This window comes from Eucyclogobius newberryi, unplaced genomic scaffold (assembly GCF_026437365.1).
Source record: "Eucyclogobius newberryi isolate DKJ021-1_F unplaced genomic scaffold, fEucNew1.0.hap1 SCAF_5, whole genome shotgun sequence".
Classification (NCBI taxonomy): Eukaryota; Metazoa; Chordata; class Actinopteri; order Gobiiformes; family Gobiidae; genus Eucyclogobius; species Eucyclogobius newberryi.
Window position 1 is genome coordinate 31,703,213 of NW_027316167.1, and position 24,410 is coordinate 31,727,622.

At 37.2% G+C, this 24,410-nt stretch overlaps 1 protein-coding gene across 1 annotated transcript in view; it reads left to right on the plus strand.

Moving 5' to 3' along the window:
* The window catches only part of cngb1a (cyclic nucleotide gated channel subunit beta 1a), a 59,322-nt gene that overhangs the window by 4,740 nt on the left and 30,172 nt on the right, over positions 1-24,410 (plus strand). The window contains exons 3-27 of the mRNA XM_072464638.1: positions 130-157; positions 229-277; positions 806-881; positions 975-994; positions 1,202-1,219; positions 1,980-2,098; positions 2,883-2,940; positions 3,366-3,463; positions 3,745-3,784; positions 4,717-4,740; positions 4,810-4,870; positions 4,986-5,013; positions 7,023-7,117; positions 8,037-8,116; positions 8,378-8,515; positions 10,613-10,654; positions 13,767-14,016; positions 17,892-18,091; positions 18,173-18,262; positions 18,380-18,528; positions 19,227-19,463; positions 20,112-20,320; positions 20,397-20,447; positions 21,196-21,282; positions 21,360-21,424. Of these exons, the coding sequence (XP_072320739.1) occupies positions 130-157; positions 229-277; positions 806-881; positions 975-994; positions 1,202-1,219; positions 1,980-2,098; positions 2,883-2,940; positions 3,366-3,463; positions 3,745-3,784; positions 4,717-4,740; positions 4,810-4,870; positions 4,986-5,013; positions 7,023-7,117; positions 8,037-8,116; positions 8,378-8,515; positions 10,613-10,654; positions 13,767-14,016; positions 17,892-18,091; positions 18,173-18,262; positions 18,380-18,528; positions 19,227-19,463; positions 20,112-20,320; positions 20,397-20,447; positions 21,196-21,282; positions 21,360-21,424 (2,312 nt within the window). The remainder of the gene's footprint in view (positions 1-129; positions 158-228; positions 278-805; positions 882-974; positions 995-1,201; positions 1,220-1,979; positions 2,099-2,882; positions 2,941-3,365; positions 3,464-3,744; positions 3,785-4,716; positions 4,741-4,809; positions 4,871-4,985; positions 5,014-7,022; positions 7,118-8,036; positions 8,117-8,377; positions 8,516-10,612; positions 10,655-13,766; positions 14,017-17,891; positions 18,092-18,172; positions 18,263-18,379; positions 18,529-19,226; positions 19,464-20,111; positions 20,321-20,396; positions 20,448-21,195; positions 21,283-21,359; positions 21,425-24,410) is intronic.

Genomic DNA, 24,410 nt, shown 5'->3' on the forward strand with positions numbered 1-24,410 from the left:
ATTGTAAAAGTGAATTTGTGAACTTTTACTTAATTTGTGTCTTAATATCGTATTTGTAAATCAGTTATTGGCCACGACATCCAGACTGTATGTTTACTAAACCACTGACTGTTGTTATTTCTTCAACAGGAAAAGAAAGTGAAATTCATAGATGAAGGTAACTGACGCACATACTGAACAGTTCACGGTAAAGTCGCTCATTATTTGAACTCGTCTGTGGTTTTCCAGTTCCAAACGCAGACAAAAGCCACGACGGCACAGCGGCCGAAGAAAGCAGGTCAGTACCACAAAAGTTATAAAGTCTAATGAAAGTGAAGTGCAAATCAGCTGTAGAATGTTTCATAAAAGGCTTGAATAGATTGATTTTAGTTTGAAAAAAGAATTACACGAATTAATTTGTCTTTGTATTTGTTTCTTTATCTGACATTGAGACATACAGATTAACCATTGTGTCAGCGCACAGTTTCAACATAAATATCGTATAAAATAGTTAACTTTACTCACTGAACACGAGACAAAACACTGGACATTCACCACATCAGAACTGGGACTAAACCAGGACTAAATCTAAAGCTAAACCTGAACTAAATAAAAACTTGAACAAGACCAAACCAAGTTCACATCAAGAAAAATAAAATGGTCTCAATTTAGGACCAAATAATGACAGTGAGTTAGTGAAAATTTGTAGGTTTTTGGGATGTTTCATTGGAGAAAAATCAAATCAAAATATAATAATATGAATTGTCTCATTCTATCAAATTATCACTCATTTGTGATCATTTGTGATTAAAAAATGTTTTCTCAGGCCCGGGACAGCCGTGTTGTCTTGGATCAGTAACGCGATGCCTCAACCTGCAAATGCTAACCACTCTGCCAACAAGGTCAGGCCAGTGTTTACTCCTTGTACAACACGTTGAATCATTCCTTTATTTTATAGTATTAATGTTGTTTTATTGTATTTCGTGTCATAACAGGAGGAAAGTCCACCACAAAGGTAATTATCGTGTTAAAAACCTTTATGTTTGAGAGTGTGAGCGATTCCTTTGGGTCACTACTTCTACTTGCATTGTGTGTGTGCTTTTGTTGTTGTTGTTGTTGTTGTTGTTGTTGTTGTTGTTGTTGTTGTTGTTGTTGTGCACTTTAACTTTTTGCAGAAACTGGATTAGTGACAAAACCTGTGTCTTTTCCCCCCTGTAAATAGCAATAACCCCGACGACGAGTGAGTAATGAGAAGAGTGTTGAATCCTGCTTCATAGCGAGCTGCTGCACACTTTAGGGAGACATGTTTGCGTTATTTCTTTATTTTCACCTGTTTCGGGGCAAAAAGTGAATTAAAAGTCTCACTTACAGAGACAGTCGGTTTCCAAATTGTGTATAATTTGTACAAAGCTTGTTGCCAAACCTCAAAAATCAGATGTTTTCTCTGAGTTTCTTTGTTCCACTTGTCAAATCAGAAAAACTATGAGCAGTGGATTATAGTTTATGCACATTAACGACTCAAAACATATAATACAAACCAGGAAAATGCTCAAATCAACTGAAATACAGATACAATTATGTTAATGTACTATTCTGGACAGCGTTATTACATTTACAGTTTGTAAAGCATCGTCTGAGGGTGAATTTTTGCTTTCGCTGACGTTAGCTCTGTATTGACGTTAGCAACATTAGCATCACAGAGCTTTTCAAACTGCAGCGGCTCAATGGCAGCAGCAGATTCACAGCAGGGGGCAGTAGGGAGCAACTAAAGGTGAAATAGTACAAGCACTATCAATATTTATACCCATTGCCACCAAATACGAGATTTGACCGCTCTTTATTCCCCATATTAATCTAGGCAATAAAGTTTGCTTGCTGATTTACTAAATGCTCTGCCAAATAGTTGTGCTTTAGCTTTTTAAAGTTTGCATGCTTCAGTTGCTCGAACATTAAACGTGTACATTTGTGTTTAAAAACCTGTTTCTCTCTCTCTTGGACAGTAAAGGGATGATCGCCTGGATCTCGCAGGGTTTAGAGAAAGTAGTCCCTCATCCTGAACTGAAAAACAAAGAGTCTCCTCCGGAAAAGCCGCCGCAGGTTCGACCGGCCACTGCCCCAGGTGAACAAAAAACATTAAACGTGATGGAAATATGAACGTTTGCAAATGTAACTGTGACATGATGGAAAAGAGTAGTTTTGATTGAAAATTATTGATATGACGGAAAAAGATAGTAGTGGTAAATTTAGTCGAAGTCAACATTTACTGTAGTTGTTTTTTCTTTGGTTTTTAAAATGTATCTAATTGTATTATTTGGACAAACTGGACACATATACAAGACCCACTGAAGGCAAAAGCTCAATGTGCCCCCTACAGGTCGGACGACTCGTTTAACTAAAATACAGTCAAGAGAAATTTATTTTTAATTTTGCTAAAAATTATGAAAATGTTAACGCAGAAAAGCAAATTTTTTAGGTTTATAATTTCACTTCCTGTTTATAATTGATGACATTAGACAAGGAAATTACCCAGAAACACTGTCTACTGTCATTTTTTTTTTTTGACATAAAAATATATCTGAGCGACTTTATTTTGTTGAATTAATGTTTAGAAATTCAAAAATTATGTTTCTTTGCGTAAATCCCTAGTTTGATGTCACTTCTCCACAAATACCTACTCGATTGGTGTAAAACTATCATTTATATGTACAACAGGTATAAATGCACCAAATAAAGTCAAAATTAGAACATCGTAAAAACTTGTCAGAGGCACTTTTATCTTCAGAAACAAACAGCAGCGTGTTACTGGACATTGAAAATACAAAAAAAAAAAAGACAACTCTTCCAACAATTGTATAGATTATCACAGTATTTTGAGAGGTATTTGACCATGTAACTGTGTTTAGCTGCACCTACGACTGTGGAAGTAAAAACAAGTGCTGAGGAAAAAGAGAATCACACGAGGTAAGACGGAAAATATGAATTGTAGTTGTGTTTGAAGCTTCATATTCTGATTAAAGAAGTTACAACCATTTTTGTTTCTTCTGGGTCTAAATGAACTGTTTTATAAAAAGACTGTATGAGGAAAACATGCTTTACTCGACTAAAAGCTGTGTTTTAAGGAGGGGACAATAAACATCTAAACATTATTATAGTCAGAGTAAGAGTAACTTTACTGCAAAATATTACTTATGTAGAAGTCCAAGAAATTCAAGAAATAAAGAAAGAAGAGGAAAAGTATTTGGGGAAACTGAGAGAAACTGTCTTAACTGGACATAACTTCTGATTTAAATGAATAACTCTGAGTGTGACCGCGCCTTAACCTCAGTCAGCTCAGTATTATTATATATATTTTTAATAAGTTTGTCGTCCGTGTTTGTTTTTTCCAGTATGATCGAGTGGATAAAGTCCGGCATTGGGAAAGTGGTGCCTCAGCCGGAGCATCTGAGGGCGAAGGCAGAGAACGAGCCTCCTCCTGCACCTAAAGGTCACGACCTGTTAACCTGTTTATGACTTTTGTCTCTGTCCCTTTCAAACATTACCAGACGATTTGTCATTTCACCAGCCAGAATGTATCTTTTTATCTGGTTGTGTCTTTACATTTCCCTCCTCTGTTCATGAGTATTACTAAAACCTACAAACATGACAGAACAATTGGCCAAACGGGGATTTTAAATTATATTTATTTATTTTTGTCCTGCCAAAATAGAACTCTACCAGCATTAGATTAACAATTACCGCTCTGTGATTTGTTTGTGATGTTTGCAGTTGAAGCTCCGCCTCCTCCAGCTCCACAACCAGACGAGACGTAAGACTTACATTTCCTTAACACTTTTACATTTACTTAACAAGTTCAACAGGTTTTACTTTCTTTTAATGCATAAATTAAAATTATATCACTTGTTTAGAAAATTCTCACGATTTGTATTTTGTTCTCACAACATTTCATGCAAAATTGTCTTTTAACAATTGAGCATTTAACTTAAAAAAATATATATATATATATATTTGCTTCATAGTTTTTCTTTTTAAATAACAGAACAGGAAAAAAAAGAAAGAAAACAATATGACGCACAAAAAATAATAAAAAATAATAACACCCTTGTACAATAAAAATAAAAATCACGGCAAAGATTGTCCAACATTAATGTCCCGAACGTCAATTTTTCAACTTTTCTTATGTCCATTATAATGTCAATAGTTTCAAAAGTCAAAAGTTTGTGTCATCCATTTTTTGTACTGGTCTTTTTCGCTGCAGTCAGAAGTATGTTCCAGAGGTATCCATTTACAGCGTCCATGTCAGGAGTCCTGAGGCCTGAGGCCCAAATACATAGTCCTGAAGTCTCAACTTTAATAGAATTCCTTACTTGTTTTGGGTCAATATTGCCATTTATAAGACGTCCAAAGCACAAAAGTCAAATCCTCAAGTGTAACTAAATCTAACAAAAGAATAACATGTCTTAATTATAGCCCCACTATGTAAGATTTCAGCCCAATCTTAAATAAACACAATTACTTAATTACAGGTCTTTTTATAATGCTGAAAAAACGTGGAAAAACATGCACTCTTGCTGTTAAAGGGCTCGTTTCTCCACAAACTTGACTTGTAACTTGCATCATCTGTACTCATAAATAACACGTGTAAATCAGTTTAAGGCCACATTGATTTTTCCTCGAATTTTTCAAAGATTTTTTAAGAATATTTTTCACCCCTGACCTTATGTTTGGTGTTTCCTCCAGACCCTCAGCGGAGCAGCAGACGAAGTAGGTGTTTCAATCCAACTCGTGACGTGTTTGATTTGCCACATTATTGCAGCGTTTGTGTTCTTTCAGCATGGTCGGCTGGATTGTCAACGGGATCGGACGAATGCTGCCTCAGCCGGTTCTCAAAGCCGTGAGTTACTTCAGTTTAAAGTGCATCGCGTCAACATTATTTCAGGATCTTATGATTGGATGTATTGTCGTTTTGAAATTAAGGAAATGTGTTTTCTTACTTTTGTTATTTACAGGAAAACGATGGCGACAACGGACAAAACAGTGAGTAACAAACCAATGCACATACTTTAGTACACATTATCAAGTATAAAATGGATATTCAGAGTGATAATGAACGTAATATGATTCAAAATGTGCACTGAGACACTTGATTTTAGGTATCTGTTCTTTACTTAATTCATTTTACAGTGGATACTTTTTACTTCACTACATCTGACAGTATGTACGTATGTATGTACTTTCTACTGCACTACACAAAATACTTTTTACTCTTAAAGTACCTTTTTAAACGGGTACTACAGTCGATTATTTCATGAGAATTGAGCAGGTGTTTTTTGCTCCTATTTTTATTATCTTTACATATTTGTTGATGAGACATTGAGAGATTGGTCGATGATGCTTTTCAGACGAGCGATTCGTTGATTGGTTTCACCATGGGTAAAAAAAAAAAAAAAAAATCTGAATAAGTGTTTTAAATAAGTAGTATTTTTCTTCTTTTTAGTATGTTAAAGTAAGCAAATGGAACAAGCATAAAATATAGATAAAATACTAAAAAGACAAGTTTTTTCTTAGAAAAATTAGAAAAGAAATGCGACTGCACTTGAAACTATAGCTAAACTTACAAATTATCTTTTAAGAATGTCAAAATTAACTCAAATCAAGATAAATGTGACTTATAAGACATATTATCGTATTCAAAATTGTGTTTTTTTCCAGTGCAGCTGCAGCTGATTGGCCGGTGTCAGTCGGGGGCGGGCTCTAACCCTCTTCTCTCTGTGTTTCAGGGGGAAAAGGTGGATAGAGCGCCCCCCGCTGGCACCGCCCTGAGCCGCAGCGAGCCCAAGACTAGACTTTTTAACCTTTAGAGCTGACTTCGTATCAACGCAGAGTTTAGTTATTCAAATGATCTAAACGATGAACGTGAAAGACGTGCTCGCCGACAGAAAACGATTGTATTTGTTTTGTTTAACGCAGTCAAAAGAAGACATTTGTATTGATACTTTAGACGGGGAGACCACTTGTTTAAAGTGTATAACTGAACATTTTGGTGGAATTGAATGACAGATTTCAAGCACTTCTTTGCAAAATACCTTGTTTTTCTATTGTAAATAATGATGAAATAGCTATTTAATTCAATTTGCTGCCAGTAGATGCAAAACAGTTTGAAATATTTTGACTTTATTTATATATTCGAAGCTTTTTCACGCTGTAACTTCACTAATCTTTGTTCTTTGTCTGGATACTTCTGCATGTTTAACAATAATGCTGCCAGCGTTTGTCAAACTCTGCTCACTCGGTTGGTGCTATAAGGCTATTTAAGAGTTTGTTTTTCAGAACTGCAGCAGTTTTATAGCCAACGTGATTTATCTAATGCAAAATGTGTAACTTAAAATGCAATGGATTACTGGTCTGATCTGTTTTATAAGCGACAGATTTCCTTTTCCCGGTGTTTTTCTCGGTGATTACTGTTTACAACTCGATGTCTTGGTGCTGGTACATTTTACAAACATGTGCCATATTATCTAATGATTAAATTCAAATGGGAATAGGCTGCAATATATGAGAGAAAATTTAAAAATGTAATTGAACAATCTATCATTTGTAAAGTGAAATCACAAAACCAATCTTCTCATTGGAAATTAAAAATAAATACATCTTGTACTTCTATAACTTGTACTTATTTGTGGTCAAAGCCATGAAATCCATCTTTCATTGAGAAAATACCACTAAACCTGAGCCTTGGTTTGAGTCACTTTATCACACTTCGCTCTCATTTGCAGCTAAAGCGTGCACATTCCTCATTCAAGTAATTGTACTATTTAGATGTAGAGCTTTATTTGCATTTTACTTCCATCCACTAATAACACAAGACCTTTTCTCATACTATACATGATGTTATGAATCAGTTTCCATCTGAACAGGCTTCTTTTTCCTCTATTTTAGGTCAAGCTTAGCCAATCTCACAGACACACACCAAACTGTGCAGAACTATGAGACTCGTTCACTGTTTTTATGTGCTGTAAAATCCTTTGTCTTTACTGTGGCAGCAGTGAACAGCAGCCAGGCCAAAAACGACCTGGTTTTGGAGGATCTCGAGCAAAACAATGAAAAGCAAGAAGCCAAGCAACCAACGGTAAATATTACTGTGTGTCTTTTAAAGATGGTGTTCAGTAATAAACTGCCCCATACTTGGATAAGTACTTTAGATTGTGTTATAAACCACAATATTGATCCAAACTGGCTTGATAATAGAAAATTGTTCATTGATTTCCTATTCCAAACTGAAGAAGTTCACAGTGATATTTCACTATAACAAGCAGATTTGAATTTGCATTTTTTTTATTGTGGAAAAACAGCTTTGCAACATGTGTTTTACCCTTGATTGGAAGTAGAAAATGAATGAAGGGAAATGTTAAACGTTGGAGAAATTGTGGTCAATGATCATGAGTTCTGGAAATGTCATTGCACAAAAATATTGGACAGATATTAACAAAGCGCTACAGAGAGTTTTTGACTCCCAGTTTCATGTGTTTGGGCCTCAAAACCCCTGCCATGGACACAATAAATAGATATCTTTGGAACATAATTCTGGCAGCAGAGGAAAAGACACAAAATGCACCAAAATCACATTTGGACTCAACTTAAAAATTAACAAATTTGAAAGACAAGACTAAATACTTTAGTATTTGTGTTCCCTCTTTCTTTCATTTGGATGCCTCCTGCTTTTAATTTGTAATGATTTGGTTTTATGTTTTGAATATTGCAGATGCCACCTTTTTGCATACAACATGGTCAAACTCCTGAAGCTAAAATGAAGATGTTCTGAGTCTCCAAAACTTGACTTTTGGTTGATGCTTTGATTTACTCTGCACCCTGAGCTTTTTGCACATGTTCTCCAATGTGGTTTTAAACTGCAGACGGTACATAAATTAGACTGAAGGGCACTTTGAACTCTGAGTTGAACCCATCCTGAACATGTGGAGGAAACCCAAGTGCAGAGTCCGTAGCCTTGGTCTGGAGTAGCAGTGATAAACCTGACCTATCGTCGTTGTGTTCAGTCTGAGGCCCAAACCGAGCAGCCGAATGATCTGACGGACAGTGTGAAGGAAACGGAGGAGGCAGCGCTGGACCAGATGGAGGAGAGGTGAGAGCGTTTTACATTTACACTGTTGAACCGAGTAGAGGGATTTACAAGAACATGAACACTAACTTTAAGAGAGAAACATTATGCTCCACTACACACTCACTGTTCTATTAAACCTATAACTGTATTAGTCCACAAGGGAAAGTACTTGAACATGGCAGCTCACAAATATGAATAATAAAGCTTTAAAGAGATGGAAATGTTCTCTTACGATCTGAACACACGAGGAAGAACATAATTGCCATTCCAAACGTGCGTCAGGCTGCAGGTGGAGCGTCTGGCCGAGGCTCGAGTTGCAGAGGAAGTCGCCCTCAAAGCCGCAGAAGAAGCCGTGAGACAACTGGAGATGGAGCAGGCCGCCAAAATCATCATCGACTCCATCCCCGAACCGCCCGAACAGTGAGTAGTTTACATTTATAACCAGGTGAGGGCGCCGCCACCCGCTCGTCTCCACGGACTGCCTGGAATGTTCCGCGTTGGGGCTTTTTCAGTGCATCCAAACATCTGAGCGGGTTTGCTTTTCCAAACATCAGACCTGTGACTTGGCCTGATGGAGTCGTCTGCTTGTGTCAATACTGTGGAACATTCCAGGCAATGTATCTCCATGGAGACAAGCAAATGGCAGACCTTCCACCTTAAAGTCTATGTGACGGGTTCTCATGTTTTTATAATTATGACTTAGTTTGATGGGACAGCACCTAGTTTTACATCTGTGAAGTTGCAATTTGTGAAACATTTGCAAAAATAGAAACAAAATGACAGGGAGAGCTGAATCCCTCTGTGATGTCATCAATGTGCGACGTGGTATTGGAAAACACAACTAACACACGACATACACTATTTTCTGACAGTTTAAACGACCATTCAACAAAATAAAGGTGTCATCAGGTCATATTTATTGTCAAATCATAACTGTTGCGGAATTTATATGGATTTTGGCTTGTTCACAGTCTGGTTGCTAAGTAACAGTTGTGCAATTACCTTTATCCGTGTCATGTTTGTGCTCATGCCCAACCAGGAAGTACAATTTTAAACTTTACAAAAATTGACAAACTGGGGACAAATGGGCAAAATGTGTAATAAATCTGAAATATAATTGTGTTTTAGTGATTTAGTGAAATGTGTAGTCTAACCTGACATAAACACTTTAAGCCTGGCATAAATAGTTTCACAGTTTACAGTGGCTCAGGTGGTGATGGGTAGTGACCAGTGACTTTTGATTCGATCCGATACCGAGTGATACAAGTATCATGATATCAAAACCAAATCCTCTACTATAAATAATTTAACCCTGGTATATATCATTATGTTTGCTCCAAATATAAACAATGTATGTATTAAACGTTTCTGGAGAAATGTTGAGTATTCACATGCTGCTGTTGACTTTACGCATCGTTCCTTAATAATCTGTGTGTGATAGAGATGTCAAGATGATTGGGTTTATCGATAAACGTGACAGTGTAATGTAAGAACAAACAACAAAACCACTTTTCAATTCCATCTACACTACAAAATGCACTTAAATGTAAAGTGCTTTTTGTCTGTCACATTTACTTATCATATCATTGAGAAAATAAAGCTGGTCACATTGTAGAAGAATTGTGATGTGTTTATAAGTTAAGGATTTCAGAGTTGAGATGTCAACGATCTTCAATAATCATAAAACCGTAACTCTAAAATGTGATATTGTGACATCTTGTATGGTAGTGACGTGCGGTAAACGGAGAACCTGTTGTGGATTGTTGCCACCAAGTGTTGAAAGTGAATTTATAAAAGACTTTTAGAAGCCAATTCATCTTTTTAAAAACTTGCTTTAAATCGAAACCATTATTTAAAGGACACTTCATGCAGAATTGAGCTTTTAACCCTGTTCTAACATTGTTCCCTCATGAAAAACAAACCTGGAGTAGCATTAAGCTTCATTCACACTAGTTTGATGAATCCAGGTTAGATATTCCTCCCTCGTCAACAACACTCTTCTGAATCTCCTCGATGACTCACGTTTTCTCGATCTGTGACGTGGCTTACAGAATTTTCACTGCTGTTTTTTAAGTCCATATATTATCCCCAGACTCATTCTGTGCATTTCTGCCGTCAAATCACGATCATTGCAACTGCTGAGACCAGGGAATTGGCAAAGAGCTGCATTATCTTATCTTATCTTATCTTATTAACAAACACTGTTGATTTTAAAATTGGGCCAGTAGATAGAGCTCCATTACTCTGCCACAGCCTTAGGAGATACATGTGTATGTTTTTTTGTGAAATGCCAACGTAAAGGTACTAAAGAGCATGTTTAAAGACAAATAAAACTACAAATCATGTAGAATATTTGTCCTTTAAAATGTTTAGTTCCGAAACCAATGTTTGTATAATTATTTTTTTTCTTTTTATAGATTTTACCAGATATTGTTCTTGAGGCACGTGCAGTGATTAACATCCAAACTGTCACTATTACTTACTAGTAATACCACTACATCTGAATTGTTTGTTCAGGTTGCCCAACATCCAAGAGGAAGAGAATGAGGAGGACCCTGAGTAAGTCCCATAGGATCAACTTTGTGCTTTCATTTATTGATTTATCTATTAATACTTTCTGAGGAAAATATGCTTTGCTTTTGAATTCAAGATCCCCATGTCATAGTCATTTTATTGTAGTCAAGTTTTTTTCTTGGTTAGGTCTGATTCATTTGTTCCATAGCTTTGTTATACTGCCACCTGCTGGTAAACCCTGATTAAGCTTCAAATATCTGCATTTGTTTTTGACTTGTTGCTGCTCTACAGTAGTTTTCCTAAAAAAGTGTGACGCTTTTGCTGCCTCGAATGTATCTTAAATTGCTCCCATCAAATGCAAGCACCCGTGATATTTTATTATGGCTGACATTGTTTATAGTAGATTAACTGTAGTGTCTGTGTTCAAATATCCAGGTTACAAACACTGAAGGAGGACAGTGACGACAGCGTTGATTTAACCAAAGAGCAGAAAACTGTGGATCAGTAAGACCAGACAGCTGCTTCATCATTAGATGCAAAAATATGAATGGAAACGCTCTAGATGTTCGGAGGCGGGTAGTAATGAGTCGCATTTACTTTGGACAAATTGTACTTCTAAGTAGAGGTGGGAGGAATATTGAAAAATGTATCTATGGGTTTGAGTCACGTGACTTATTTGTTGTTGTCTCCATTTTGAAGACGTCGCCACATGCTGTGGTCTCTGTTAGATTGTCATGAAAAACAGCATAAAACTGATCATGAAAAGGGCTGATACTTGAAGAAGACAGAAGTTCTGGACTTTGATCCTTATCTACAGCGGCGAGTCACTGACACTTAAAAGCAGCTCTTCCTCGTCCCCTCTGCACCGGACACGTCCTCAAAGCTTTCAAGAGCACAGACTTTGTGTCTGATCCTAAAATACACCCAGACAGTTGGAAATTAGGCTTTTTAATACTGTCTGAAAGTAGGCTAAAGTTTATTATCATAGCCATGCAGTAATGTAAACTAGCATTAGCGTTTCATGCTAACGACCTGAAACAGCTTGGCCTCAGTCTGGAGTGAGTTCTGTCCACTGGTCCCTCCTGACCACAGTCATACATTTCTGGACAAACGGGGTCTTTGAGGATGTTCCAGAAGTTTTGAGACTTTTTGTTGGTTACGCCCACAGTGAACATGCAGCTTTTGTCCTCAAGATGGCAGTAGCAACGAGTGTGTCGCGTCACTTCAGACCCTGAATACCACTGTGTCGCAGTAATAGTTTTGGAGAACATCAAGTATTTGAATAACTTAAAATGGCTGAACAAGGGAGGTAAAATAGTATTTCTACATATTTGTGATGGCCAATACCAGTATTTTTTATTTCAATCCAATACCAAGTATTGTTGTATTGAAATGCATTGAAACTCCTCTACTATAAATAATTCCCCCCACTTTGAACTAATATAAACATTAAATGTATATTGGTGTTCATAAAATCTAAAATATTAACAATTTACTGCAAAAATAAATAAATACATAAATTAATATTCATGTTCAAACTGCATTTTATTTTGAGAATTTTTAGATATTTTTGCACATTGTGTCTATATATCTATAATTAGTATCAATCCACCCATCACTAATTTGTGGTTAGTTTTTCAGTCCTTACAATATTTGTGCAATGCTAATTACTGATGAAAGGTCTATATATTGTCTACATGTCATCATCAAAGATAAATTAATATAGTTTTTTTTTATATCACCCACCACTACTTCTAAGTGTATCACATCATAATGTTGTCTTGTATGTGAGTTTTATTTATTTTAATGTAACTGTACTTGAGTAAAAAATCACTCCTCTCAATCTTTTTGTTGACTATATTAAATAACATGCACTGTTCCTTTCTGTGCTTTATTCTTTAGAAACACCTACATTTCAAATCATAAATCAGATGCTCTGTCCAGTCATGGAGCACTTTCTTTACTCTTATTTGTGTAATTTGCATCACTACTTTTTGTTTCTACTTGACTTTTATTTTATTAAAGTATGGGTAAGTTTACTTAAATATAATTTTTGACTCTGTAGATAGATTTAGAGCTTGCTTAATTCAAATAGTTTCAAGTGTTTATAGATTTCTGCTATTTGTTAGTGTTTGTCGATACTTTTCAACAGTTAAATGCAGAACGAATGGATCGTGGGAAGTGTTTGCATCTGCAGTTTCACTTTAACTGTGTTTGTGTTGCTTTTTCTCAATGTTTCACTGTATCAGAGCGACCATTAAAAGGTAAAACATGTTTCTCACTCACTAGAATAATAATATGGATATTGATATATATAGATTTAAGATGCTAAAAGATGTAAAGATTATAAAAAAGTTACAAACTATTACGTTGCAGTGATGATTGACCTTCACATTATTAAGTTGCTAAAAAAAAAAAAAATACTGTAACTTGGCTTGGTAGCAGCGCCTTCTGCTTGTTTCTGTGGAGATGTGTTTAATGCTACACGTTGGAAAATGCAATAATATTTCCATTCCAGATGAGCAGATGACGGATCATCCACCAGAAAAGTGACGTAGTGTACTTTAAAAGAACTGTTCCCTCGCTGTAGTTCAGGAAACAGCCTTCAACAGACACGTTACGCCAAATTGACCTTTTTGATCGCTGTTTAACCATTGTTTCCTCTTCAGAAACACATCTGGAGTTATATTTAGCCTCATTGACGGTGGTTGCGTTCGTCCTGTTTGCAAGGTCCTCTCAAACTTCAAAGTTCCCAGATTTCCCAGTCTCCTGTGCTTTTATTTCAACTTCACAAATCCTCACTTGACTTGTTCTGAGCGTTTCTGCCATGTCGGCCTGTGTTAATTCCCTCTGCTGCCAGTAGATGGAGTGCTAACATCAAATCCTGAAGAGGGAACGCCTGACTAGAAAGTCATGTGTTCTTTTCAATACATACAGTACTTTATAACAAAGCAGAGGTACTCGTGAGCATGTTTAAAGGCAAATAACGACACAAATAATGCATAATGTGTGTCCTTTAAAGATATCTTTTTTTTAGATATTAATGAGACTGATTTGACCTGTGCTTGATGAATCCGAAAAGCTGTCCCATCACGGTTCAATATCAGAGTGAAGCCTCCTCACGGTTCAAAAAGCCATTTATTCCCTTCTTCTGCAGATCTCTCGTTGACGTTTGTCCTGCCGCCGACGCTGACGGAGAGGACCCCGCCCCGAAGGAAGCCACTCCCTCCTCGGAGCCGGTCACTGCTGGAAACGGAGCTGCGGAGGCGCAAGACGGAGCGCAGCAGCGGGAGCCAATCACAGAGCGGCGAGAGTCTGAACCGATCACACAACAGCCTGAGCCGCAAGTCACAGAAGCTCCGCCCACCGACACAGACCAGGCGAGGCCGTGTTTAGACATGATAGATGTAACTGGAGGAGGAAAATATACATGGAGGGGAAAAATAATAATAATGAAATTGTTGTTTTGGAGATTTGCAAATTTAGTATCAAGTACGAATGTCACAATATAAAATGTTAGTGTTTTTTGGACGCTAGATTGAACTAAAGATACTTAATTTTGTTTCAAAAATTGTCACAATTATAATTTTTTGGTTTTTAGGATTATATTGTGACCTGATTAATCACGCTTATCGATTGACCTAATAATTGTGATATCTCTAGTATCAAGTATGTTGTCTATGATTAATCAAATTAAAGAAAACAAGACATCCAATGTTTCAAAAGAAAAAAAAGTGAAATTAGGCACCATTTAGTCCAGAGTGTATTGTAATTTTGAGATTCATTCATATTTTGTGCAATAGTTGAACCTCAACTATGACATTTACAGATGTATTTTAGCTTACTTTTTGGACCTCAGTATTTATCGTATGTACTTTTTATTTGCACTTGTGGGAATGTTTTTTTTATTATTTTATTTATTATTTTCTATAGTACGAGAACATTTGAGTGTTTTTATCGCTCATTTAAAACTACTTTACATTTATCAACAGGTTCACGGGGATTCTCCTGCTGTAGATTGTCAGTGGTGTAAAGTAATCCCACTATTATTTTCTATTTTCTTTACAATAAACCGGGCGAGGCCAACGTCACTATTTTGATTTGACTATGATTCATGTAAACGTAGTATCTTCTAACTAAAGTCATCAGTCATCACACGCATTAGCAATTCCACTGAGGCTGACCAATGGGAGGAGTGTTTACTGTATTTATGAACATTTTTTGTTTTTCTTTCTCAGGCTCCAACAGCGACAACAGAGGAAACAGCATGTGGAAGTAAGAGATTCAAGTTATCACGTTTGGACTTAACATGTCTGACATGTTTTTATGATGTTCTAGTTTTGACTTTATTTTGTGAATTTAAACCGGCTGTAAATATAAATAATAGTTTTTTCACCAATTAACTCACTGTTTGTGGAGAATGAGTGGAAAAATCTGTAGAAAAAAACAACAAGTGACATCACACCAGGTGAGATTGTGCAAAATTTAAATGAAAGAAACACCTTTTTGGACCCTCTAAAAATGATGACATTAGATGAGTTTTAGCCTGATGGTTGCTAGGTAATTTCCTAGTGTCATCAATCACAACCAGGAAGTAAAACTATGAACCTAAAATAATATTTTAGGTTCATAGTTTTGCTTCTTGGTTAATGCAAAAAAACGAAAATCACAAATTTGGGGGAAAAAACTAAAACACTGTTTTCCTCAGTTTCACCGAGGCCGACATGGTCCGGCATTTCCGGCGCACCGGCACATATGTGCTCCAGGATACAATTTGAAATATATTTATCTTTTTTTTGTTCTTTTTTTTTTGCCCGCAGGCTTTATTAGACAGGAAAAGAGAGTATGAAATGGGGATGAGAGAGAAGGGAGGACATGCAATAAACTATGCTATATTTATCTTAACTACATTTTAGCTCATGGAGTTGTCCAAGAGGCACTTTGACTTGAAATTGAACAGATTTGACCAACATAGACCAACTTTGACATTTATTTTGGATTTTGTGCGTGTTTTTTGGTGATTTTTTCTCTGGCCTTTTTTTGTTTCTTGAAAAAAGCAAACATGTTAAATTGCACAGAATTATGCGACAGGCCTGTCTTTGTTATATGATTATTATTATGATCTGTCTGCCTGTGCTTTTCTCCCCAGCCCCCGCTATCTGCTCGCCCTTCCAGACTTTCATGCTCCGTTTCCCTTTGGCCGCTGAATACTTGGAAAGCTGCAAGAAGCTAATGCACGACAACTACCTGACCCCCCCGACGCTGTCCCGGCCCACCCTGCCCACCCTGCCCCCAGAGCTCGCCCTGCTCGCCCAGGAAATGGCAGAACTACCCAAGCAGGCGCAACAGTACTGCATGAGCCTCCTGAGCAAAATCAAAGGCCTTAACACACACTTTCAGACGGCCGGGCGAAGTCAAGAGAGCGACGCAAACGAGACAAACGAACCGTCGCAAACATCTGCCCAAACGACACAGAAATAGCCTTAAAATCAACTCGGATTTCAGATATTTATTTATACAGTTTTAGATTATGTTGAATTTCAGGGTTTAATATTGTAAAAGTGCCAAAAAAATGGACTACAACAATCCCCCATATAATACTTGAATAATGATTAGATTATTGGTGCGTTAGTCTTAAAGTCAGTCGCTTTACAATTTTGTTCTATTTTTGTTCATTTTATAAAGGGATGTTAAGATTATCAGGTCCCAATATAATGGTAAAAACAAAAAGTGAAAATTTTAGAAGCAAATTCTAATCTATAGTCAAATATTTTTATCTAAAAGTACTTTTTATCTGACTGTTTTTGTCACTTTAAGGCGAGGTACTGCAGAGAAAACTGTCTACCGGTAATTTTTTTGTAATTTTTGTGAGTTTGCTATCTACACTTTTAAGCTTTCATGTGGAACTACTAAACTATACAGTCTTTACCTCTTTCATTGAATCCACTTCAATCATTGATTTCTCTGGGACATTGTAACTTCAAAGGCTGTTTTCTCTAAATGCTTTTTTCCCCTCACAGAAATGTAAAAAATAGCCCTTAAAGCAGCACCAAACTTTACAAACTTGAACTTAACAAGATCTTGAAAGATCGTACTGAAGGATTTGTTGATACTTATTTTCAAGCCTGATTTATTATCGTTTTAAGTTTTAAAAATGAGGCAAAATTGAGATTTTTAGGCAAATTTTCAGTCAGATCGTTTATTCAAAAAACAAATAAGAAATTCATAAACAAACAAGCAAGACATTTAAGCTTGGCTCTGTCCATTTTTTAGATTTAACTTTCCCAAATATGTGCAATTAAAATGATTTCTATTAGAAAACTTGACATGATTAAAAAATGTGTAATTTTTTTCTTCTTCTTACATTTATGTCAGTAAACGACACAAGAAGTTTCAAATTGATAGCAGCGTTCACCTGCAGCATCTCGCCTTGATTTAATTTAGTCTTTCAGAAAGTTCATTTGGTAAAGCCGGTCACAAAATAGAGGAAGAGTAACATTTTTATTCAGCATTTCCTTTGCAGTAATTGTGAATAATCCTTAATTAAATTGAAGTTTGTTCTCACAATAATACTGGGACTGCACAATCGAAATTTGAGTTGGCCAAATGATCAAAATTTGCAATTATTTAGGTAATATAATTTCAATCAAACAAAATATACTTTGGTTTAGCAGAAAAATCCAGTTGTCGCTGTAGTTTAGACCTTTACAAACACGTTCTGAAAGGCTTTTGATTCTTGTATTAGTTCATATTGCAGTCGTTTACAATGTGCACGCTGAACAGAAACATACTTTTCAAACAAATCGAATTGCAAAAAACCCCTTTGACTCACACATTACGCACAGCTTCCTCTCCTTTTCCAAAAACACACCCTGAACGCTGACCCGCACTGCTCCCATCATGCATTGCTTCCATCAAGAGACTGCTCAACAACGCTCAGGTGATCTTCAGTAGTAGTTCTAGTGACTAAGTGTAAGAGCTTGTGCTGTGCTTTTGAACGCTGGAAATGTGAAATCATTGTGGAAATATTCACTTTTATTTGTATTTGTTTTTTATTTTTCAGATAAAGATATTATGTAAATCTTACAGAAATGTGTTAAAACGTGTCTTTAAATGTGTTAGTTCAGGTTTAATTATCAGGCAAATGTGAAGTGTCTGTAAAATGAATCACAAAAGTGCAAAAATATGACCATAAACTCGTATTTGAAAGTTTACATCCATTTTCATTTTAAACAGTTCTTTAAGTAGCGTTTTTACAAGTGACATTTATATCTAACATATCTTCAAAAGGACCTGCACGATAGGCTCTAATGTAGACACTCTGCCCGCCTCTGTCTCAGGTGGTCTCATGAAGACCCCGGCGCTTAAGGTGGACCACGTGGATCTGGACTCGGGCCAAAAAAGAACTTTGAACATTCCTGAAATCGTGATTCCAGAAGAGGAGACTTGCACCTTGACTGTTCCCAGAGCGGTCGGACTAAGGTAATCACAATGTGTACGACTTAAACTAGGGCTATCATTTTTCTTCATTTATTATGATTAAATAATTGTTCCTTTCCTCAGTCTGACAGGGGAACCGCCGATGTCTGAAGAGGAGGAGGAGCAGCTGAAGCCCTGGGGTGGTCAAGGCGACCTGCTCAGTGCAGATGAAGAGTAAGATCACACAAATCACTTATTATTTAAGGCCATATTTATACATTTAAAAGGAGAACAATTCTCAACATTAAAAAGCTCAGATAGAATGCCCTCAGTGTGTGGTGTGTCCTGCAGGGGGCGCCCTGCCTCTGCCGCCAGCATCGGGAGTGTGGTGGTCCAGGAGCGTCTGAATGAACTGGTGCGACTTTTCAAGGATCGAACTGAGACAAAGAAGGAAAAACTGGTGGATCCTGATGAGTCTGAGGAGGAAAGTCCTCAAGGCTGTGAGTGAAAGACTTTACTCTGTGTTAAAGCTGCAAAAGACTTAACTCTGTGTTAAAGCTGCAAAAGACTTAACTCTGTGTTAAAGCTGCAAAAGACTTAACTCTGTGTTAAAGCTGCAAAAGACTTAACTCTGTGTTAAAGCTGCAAAAGACTTAACTCTGTGTTAAAGCTGCAAAAGACTTAACTCTGTGTAAAAGCTGCAAAAGACTTAACTCTGTGTTAAAGCTGCAAAAGACTTAACTCTGTGTTAAAGCTGCAAAAGACTTAACTCTGTGTAAAAGCTGCAAAAGACTTAACTCTGTGTTAAAGCTGCAAAAGACTTAACTCTGTGTTAAAGCTGCAAAAGACTTAACTCTGTGTAAAAGCTGCAAAAGACTTAACTCTGTGTTAAAGCTGCAAAAGACTTAACTCTGTGTAAAAGCTGCAAAAGACTTAACTCTGTGTTAAAGCTGCAAAAGACTTAACTCTGTGTTAAAGCTGCAAAAGACTTAACTCTGTGTAAAAGCAGCAAAAGACTTATTCTTTATTTATTTTCAACACAATGATATTACATCAGAAATCCGTGCACGTCACATATGCTTTAAGACAAAGTTATCAGTTTAAATGCAAAAATAACTATTACTTTCATAATGAATAGAAATAATTATTCTAATGGTCATCAATGTATATGGTATAAGGTGTTTTTTACCTCATTCAGCTCCTGCCAAAGCCCCGCCCCCTCCGCCCCCGCCCCCGCCTCCAGCTGGTGAGGAGAAGAACGACACGCCCCCTGCTGGTGAAGACGAGGAGGAGGAGGAGGACAAATGGATGGAGTTTGAGATTGAGCTTTGGGGGCAGCCGATCAAAGTGCCCATCCCCAAACCTCCGCCGATGCCCGACTGGCTCCGGGCTGTACTCGAGTACCGTTTCCCCTCCAGCATCGACCCTTTCACTGGTGCGTTAACGTGCTCATCAAAAACACATCTTTATCACACTTTTTTGATTAAGACACCGTTAATATTTGACTCGTAGAGACCGGAGAAGGTAAAATGATATCAAGAGCATCTAAGTTAAGTTATTCATTATTGCAAATAAAGTTTAAAATGTATGTTTCAACTATTCATTTACAACTATGAACGTAATAATAATGTAGTTTGTATCTCTTAATAGATAGCATAACCTACATAAATTAAAAAGAAAACAATATCAAGTCAAATTGAATTTAAAAATGGTTAAAATGTTCCACTTTGTGTGTGACATTTTAATTAATTTACATGGCCAAAAAGATAACCAAATAATTAGTTAATTTGTGTTTTTTTTAGTGTGACTACTGCATTTGAAATTTTAAAATAATGTTTCATCTTTAAAAATATTCTTTTTCCAATATTGTCTTAACCAACCCTTTTTTGCATTATTTTTCTTGTCAAAACTTAGTAAAAAAACAGATGAAAAGATGTATTATATTATATTGAAATGTCATGTAAAAATAGATCATTTTCACAGCTTAATAAAAAAGTTTTCAACAATGTTAAAAAGTTAGTAGTGTTTTGGAGCAGACACACGCTCTTTAAGGCTGTTGGAGACACATCTTCCCTGTCCTCAGACCTGATCTACGTCTTCTGGCTGTTCCTGGTGGTGGCGGCGTGGAACTGGAACGTGTGGCTGATCCCGGTGCGCTGGGCTTTCCCGTACCAGACGCCCGAAAACATCCACCTGTGGCTGCTCGCGGACTACTCCTGCGACTTCATCTACATCCTGGACATCCTGGTGTTCCAGCCGCGACTGCAGTTTGTCCGGGCCGGCGACATCGTGGTGCGTGACGTCAGAGTGCGCGAAGTGTGACGTCAAACCGTTTAAATACACACTTTATGTCTGTTTGTGTTCGCAGTGTGACAAGAAGGACATGAGGGAACACTACATGACCACGGAGCGGTTCAAGGTAAAAGTGGCACAGGATTTTATGTAAAGAGGTTTTTAAATGACTCTAACTTTAATTAAATTTGTAATGCGCACAACGTGGTCATTTAAACCATCACCAATGAATTTAAAGGCCCAGTATGTCACTTTCTGAAGGTGGAAAGTCACCCTCAGTGCACTGGAAATGGAGAGTTAAAGCCATTTTTCAAGGAGATATATATGCTTAATGCCATACTGTGGAATATTATAGATAAAGGAACAACATTTCCATGGAAACAAGTAGCAGGAGGCTCATTCAGTCCAAGTACGAGTCAAGTTTGTGGAAATGCAAGGTTTTTACGCAGGTTTTTATACTTTTTTATTGCAATAAACCATCCAATTTTTTTGGCTAAAAAGTCACATACTGTGCCTTTAATTCAAAATGTTTTTTTGTGCTATAAGTGTTCTCAAACATAAGCCACTTTCTGGTTTTATCACAAAAACTGCACTGTGATTAGAAACCTTTGGAAACCTATCCTGCCGTGCACCCCTACTGGATGAATGAGGGATTACATTGACTTTTACTAGTTGATTGAATAACAGTTGTTGCCTTGTATGCATCCAAATTCTCACATATATTTATTGTATATTTTACTTCTATTTTCAAACTTTTACACCAGTATTTGACTAGTAAATGTTTTGTAAATGACAGCTCTAACTTTGCATCGAAGTAGAAGCTGCTTAAATCTCTGCTCAAAGTCTTGACTGTTTTGTTTGTCTTTGCTTTTCAGATGGATGTAATAAGTTTGTTTCCAATGGAGGTATTGTATTACTTCACCGGAGTCAACTCTCTGCTGCGTTTCCCTCGACTGCTCAAGGTCAGAACCCGAACGGCGCTTCTCGTGTGACTGAACGACCTGTTTTAGAGTCTCATCGGCTCATTTGTGTCTTTTAGTACATGGTTTTCAGCGAGTTCAACGACAGGATGGAGGCTGTGATGAAGAAAGCCTACATCTACAGGTAACCAGGGACAACGAACCCAAACTTAACTTAAATCAGAGTTTACCTTTAACAGAAGAGACTCTAGTGGACCCTCATCGTCTAAAAACATATTAAACTCTCCGCTCTTGTATTGTCCGCTCACAGTCAAGCACGTTGACATGATTACACTGCATCATGCGCTCACGCTCTGTACGTGAAAGAGACAGAAAATGCAACTGTAGCTGCCTTTGGGGCCGAGTGACAGAGAAGTGGCAGTGAATCTGTGCCAATAACGTCTCAAAAATACAATAAAAGATTATATTTCAGTTTTGAATCATGTTATGCAAAAAAAAATAGTTAAATAAATCAAATGAGAGCACCAGACTCTCTTTTTGTTCATGAGCGGCTGTTCATATAAAACAGAAGCACATATTAACATATTAAACACATATAAAACAATACAAACATGACATTACCACTCGAAATGACAATCAGCAGATTATTTAAAGGAAATAGCTCCAGTGGTTCCAGTTTGTTTGAAAGGTGTTACATTTATGGGAAGTAAAATAAGCAAAGGCCTTTTTCCCTGTGTCAGAAACAATGAACTCACTGTACAGTTTAACCTTGGTGAAAATGACTTTTATCACATCAAGATCGTATATTACTTAAGATGTCTATATTGTACAACATCTGTGAAATACAACATCCTGTGAGGACTAGAAAGAATGACAAATGTGATTGTAGTTCGTGTTTGATGAAGTGTCAGCACGTCTGTCACATAAATCACATCTTGAGTTTGTACTGGATGTGTCTGCAAAATATAATGATGCACAAAACTAGCAGGGGACGTTGAGACTGACCTGTGCGATTTCAGCCACCCTCCTGCAGGGGTCACTGTCCACGCTCCTGCTCCACGCTCCTGCAGGGGTCACTGTCCACGCTCCTGCAGGGGTCACTGTCCACGCTCCTGCTCCACGCTCCTGCAGGGGTCACTGTCCACGCTCCTGCAGGGGTCACTGTCCACGCTCCTGCAGGGGTCACTGTCCACCCTCCTGCAGGGGTCACTGTCCACGCTCCTGCAGGGGTCACTGTCCACGGTCCGGTCACATATCCAGGCAACAGGCGCATGAGCCAGGTCCAGAGAGTACAAGACCAGCCCAACGACGGAGAAGAGCGCCCCCAGGAGGTTCAGGAGGAACAAGGAACAAGTCTGAGGAGAGAGAAACCAGTCTGAGGAGAGAGAGAACAGTCTGAGGAGAGAGAGAACAGTCTGAGGAGAGAGAGAACAGTCTGAGGAGAGAGAGGACAGTCTGAGGAGAGAGAGAACAGTCTGAGGAGAGAACAGTTTGAGGAGAGAGAGAACAGTCTGAGGAGAGAGAGAACAGTCTGAGGAGAGAACAGTTTGAGGAGAGAGAGAACAGTCTGAGGAGAGAGAGAACAGTCTGAGGAGAGAACAGTTTGAGGAGAGAGAGAACAGTCTGAGGAGAGAGAGAACAGTCTGAGGAGAGAACAGTTTGAGGAGAGATTGTCTGAGGAGTGTTTTACTTTGACTTCATAAGAAAAAAGAGCGAGAGGAACGTAAAGGTTTTTGCTGATGGGCGTATCAGCCAATCACATTGCAGCATTTTTTCATGCAGATGAAAGTCAGAGTTAAGTGTGCCATGTTCTGATCAGAACAAACATTTATATTCTCATCAACCTTTAATAGCGCAATAAAACATTTAGATTTATTTAAAAAGCACCATTAGACAATTGGTTATAAATTAAATTAAATTGATAATTTGTAATAATTACGTTTGTTATAAAATAACAGTAAAACTATCACACAATAATCTGTAAAGCTTCTTTCCAGTGTGGACTCTCGTGTGTCACTAGGACACTTTAGAAATGATCAAATTGTTCTTAATATTATGTCACATAGAGTTTGTGAACTTCAGCATCTAAAACGTGAATTAAAAATGTTAAACATGATTATGTTGTCGGTGTAGTCCCTCATTCGTCCAGGCGTGTTCCATAGTAGAAAAAGCTTCAGTTGTAGTCATCTGGACTCAGTTAGAAAAAATAGACGTTTCGACTCTCATCCAAGAGTCATTGTCAATAAAAGAATTTAGATCGAGAACTCCGATATTAATACTGTTCTGTGGTAAGACCCGCTCATTGGGCGGAGCCTTCCTGAAGAGGAAAGAGTTGTTTGTTTCAACAGAAACTCACCCTCTTTTATTGACAATGACTCTTGGATGAGAGTCGAAATGTCTATTTTTTCTAACTGAGTCCAGATGACTACAACTGAAGCTTTTTCTACTATGACTATGTTGCTTTATTACAACTGTATTCTATATTTTAACTATATTAATTTGAGGTTATGTTGTCTGTTCAATTTAAATCAAACAAATCAAATTTCATTAGGATCTTTTATGTGTCACACTGGCTCAGAAAATGTCAAATTCAATTGTTTATGGTAATATATTGCAAAGGCATGAAACACAACAAAAGGCCAACAATTACAACATATCCTAAAACACACATTTTTAAAGAAAACTGTTACTTCTGACAGAAAAACACAGAATTGTGTGCCATTGTGTTTATTTTGGAAAGGTATAGTAATTACAGAGTAAATATATAAAAGGACCAAACATCTACATTTTAAGAGTTAAAAGAAAAACAATTCTGATTTACCTCAAAGTTAAAGACTGAACAGTTTAGAATATTGTGATGTCATATGAAGACAACCAAACTCATACATGATGGATACAAATAACATAACTTTAGGTATGTTTCAGAAGAGAACAACATAACCTGTGTAAAACATAGAAAATAGAACTAACTGACTATCTTTTCTAAACATTTGTAAATACAATAAAATAAAAACATAACTCTAACATTAACAAACGCCCAGTTTGTTGAACTACATTGGTATTTTCTTCTCAGTCTGGATTCTCTGAAGCCTGATCTCCAGCTTTTTGAGTCTGACTTTGGGTTCACTTGATCCAGACTCAGCAGCTCCGTCTCCTTTAGTTTGTTCAAG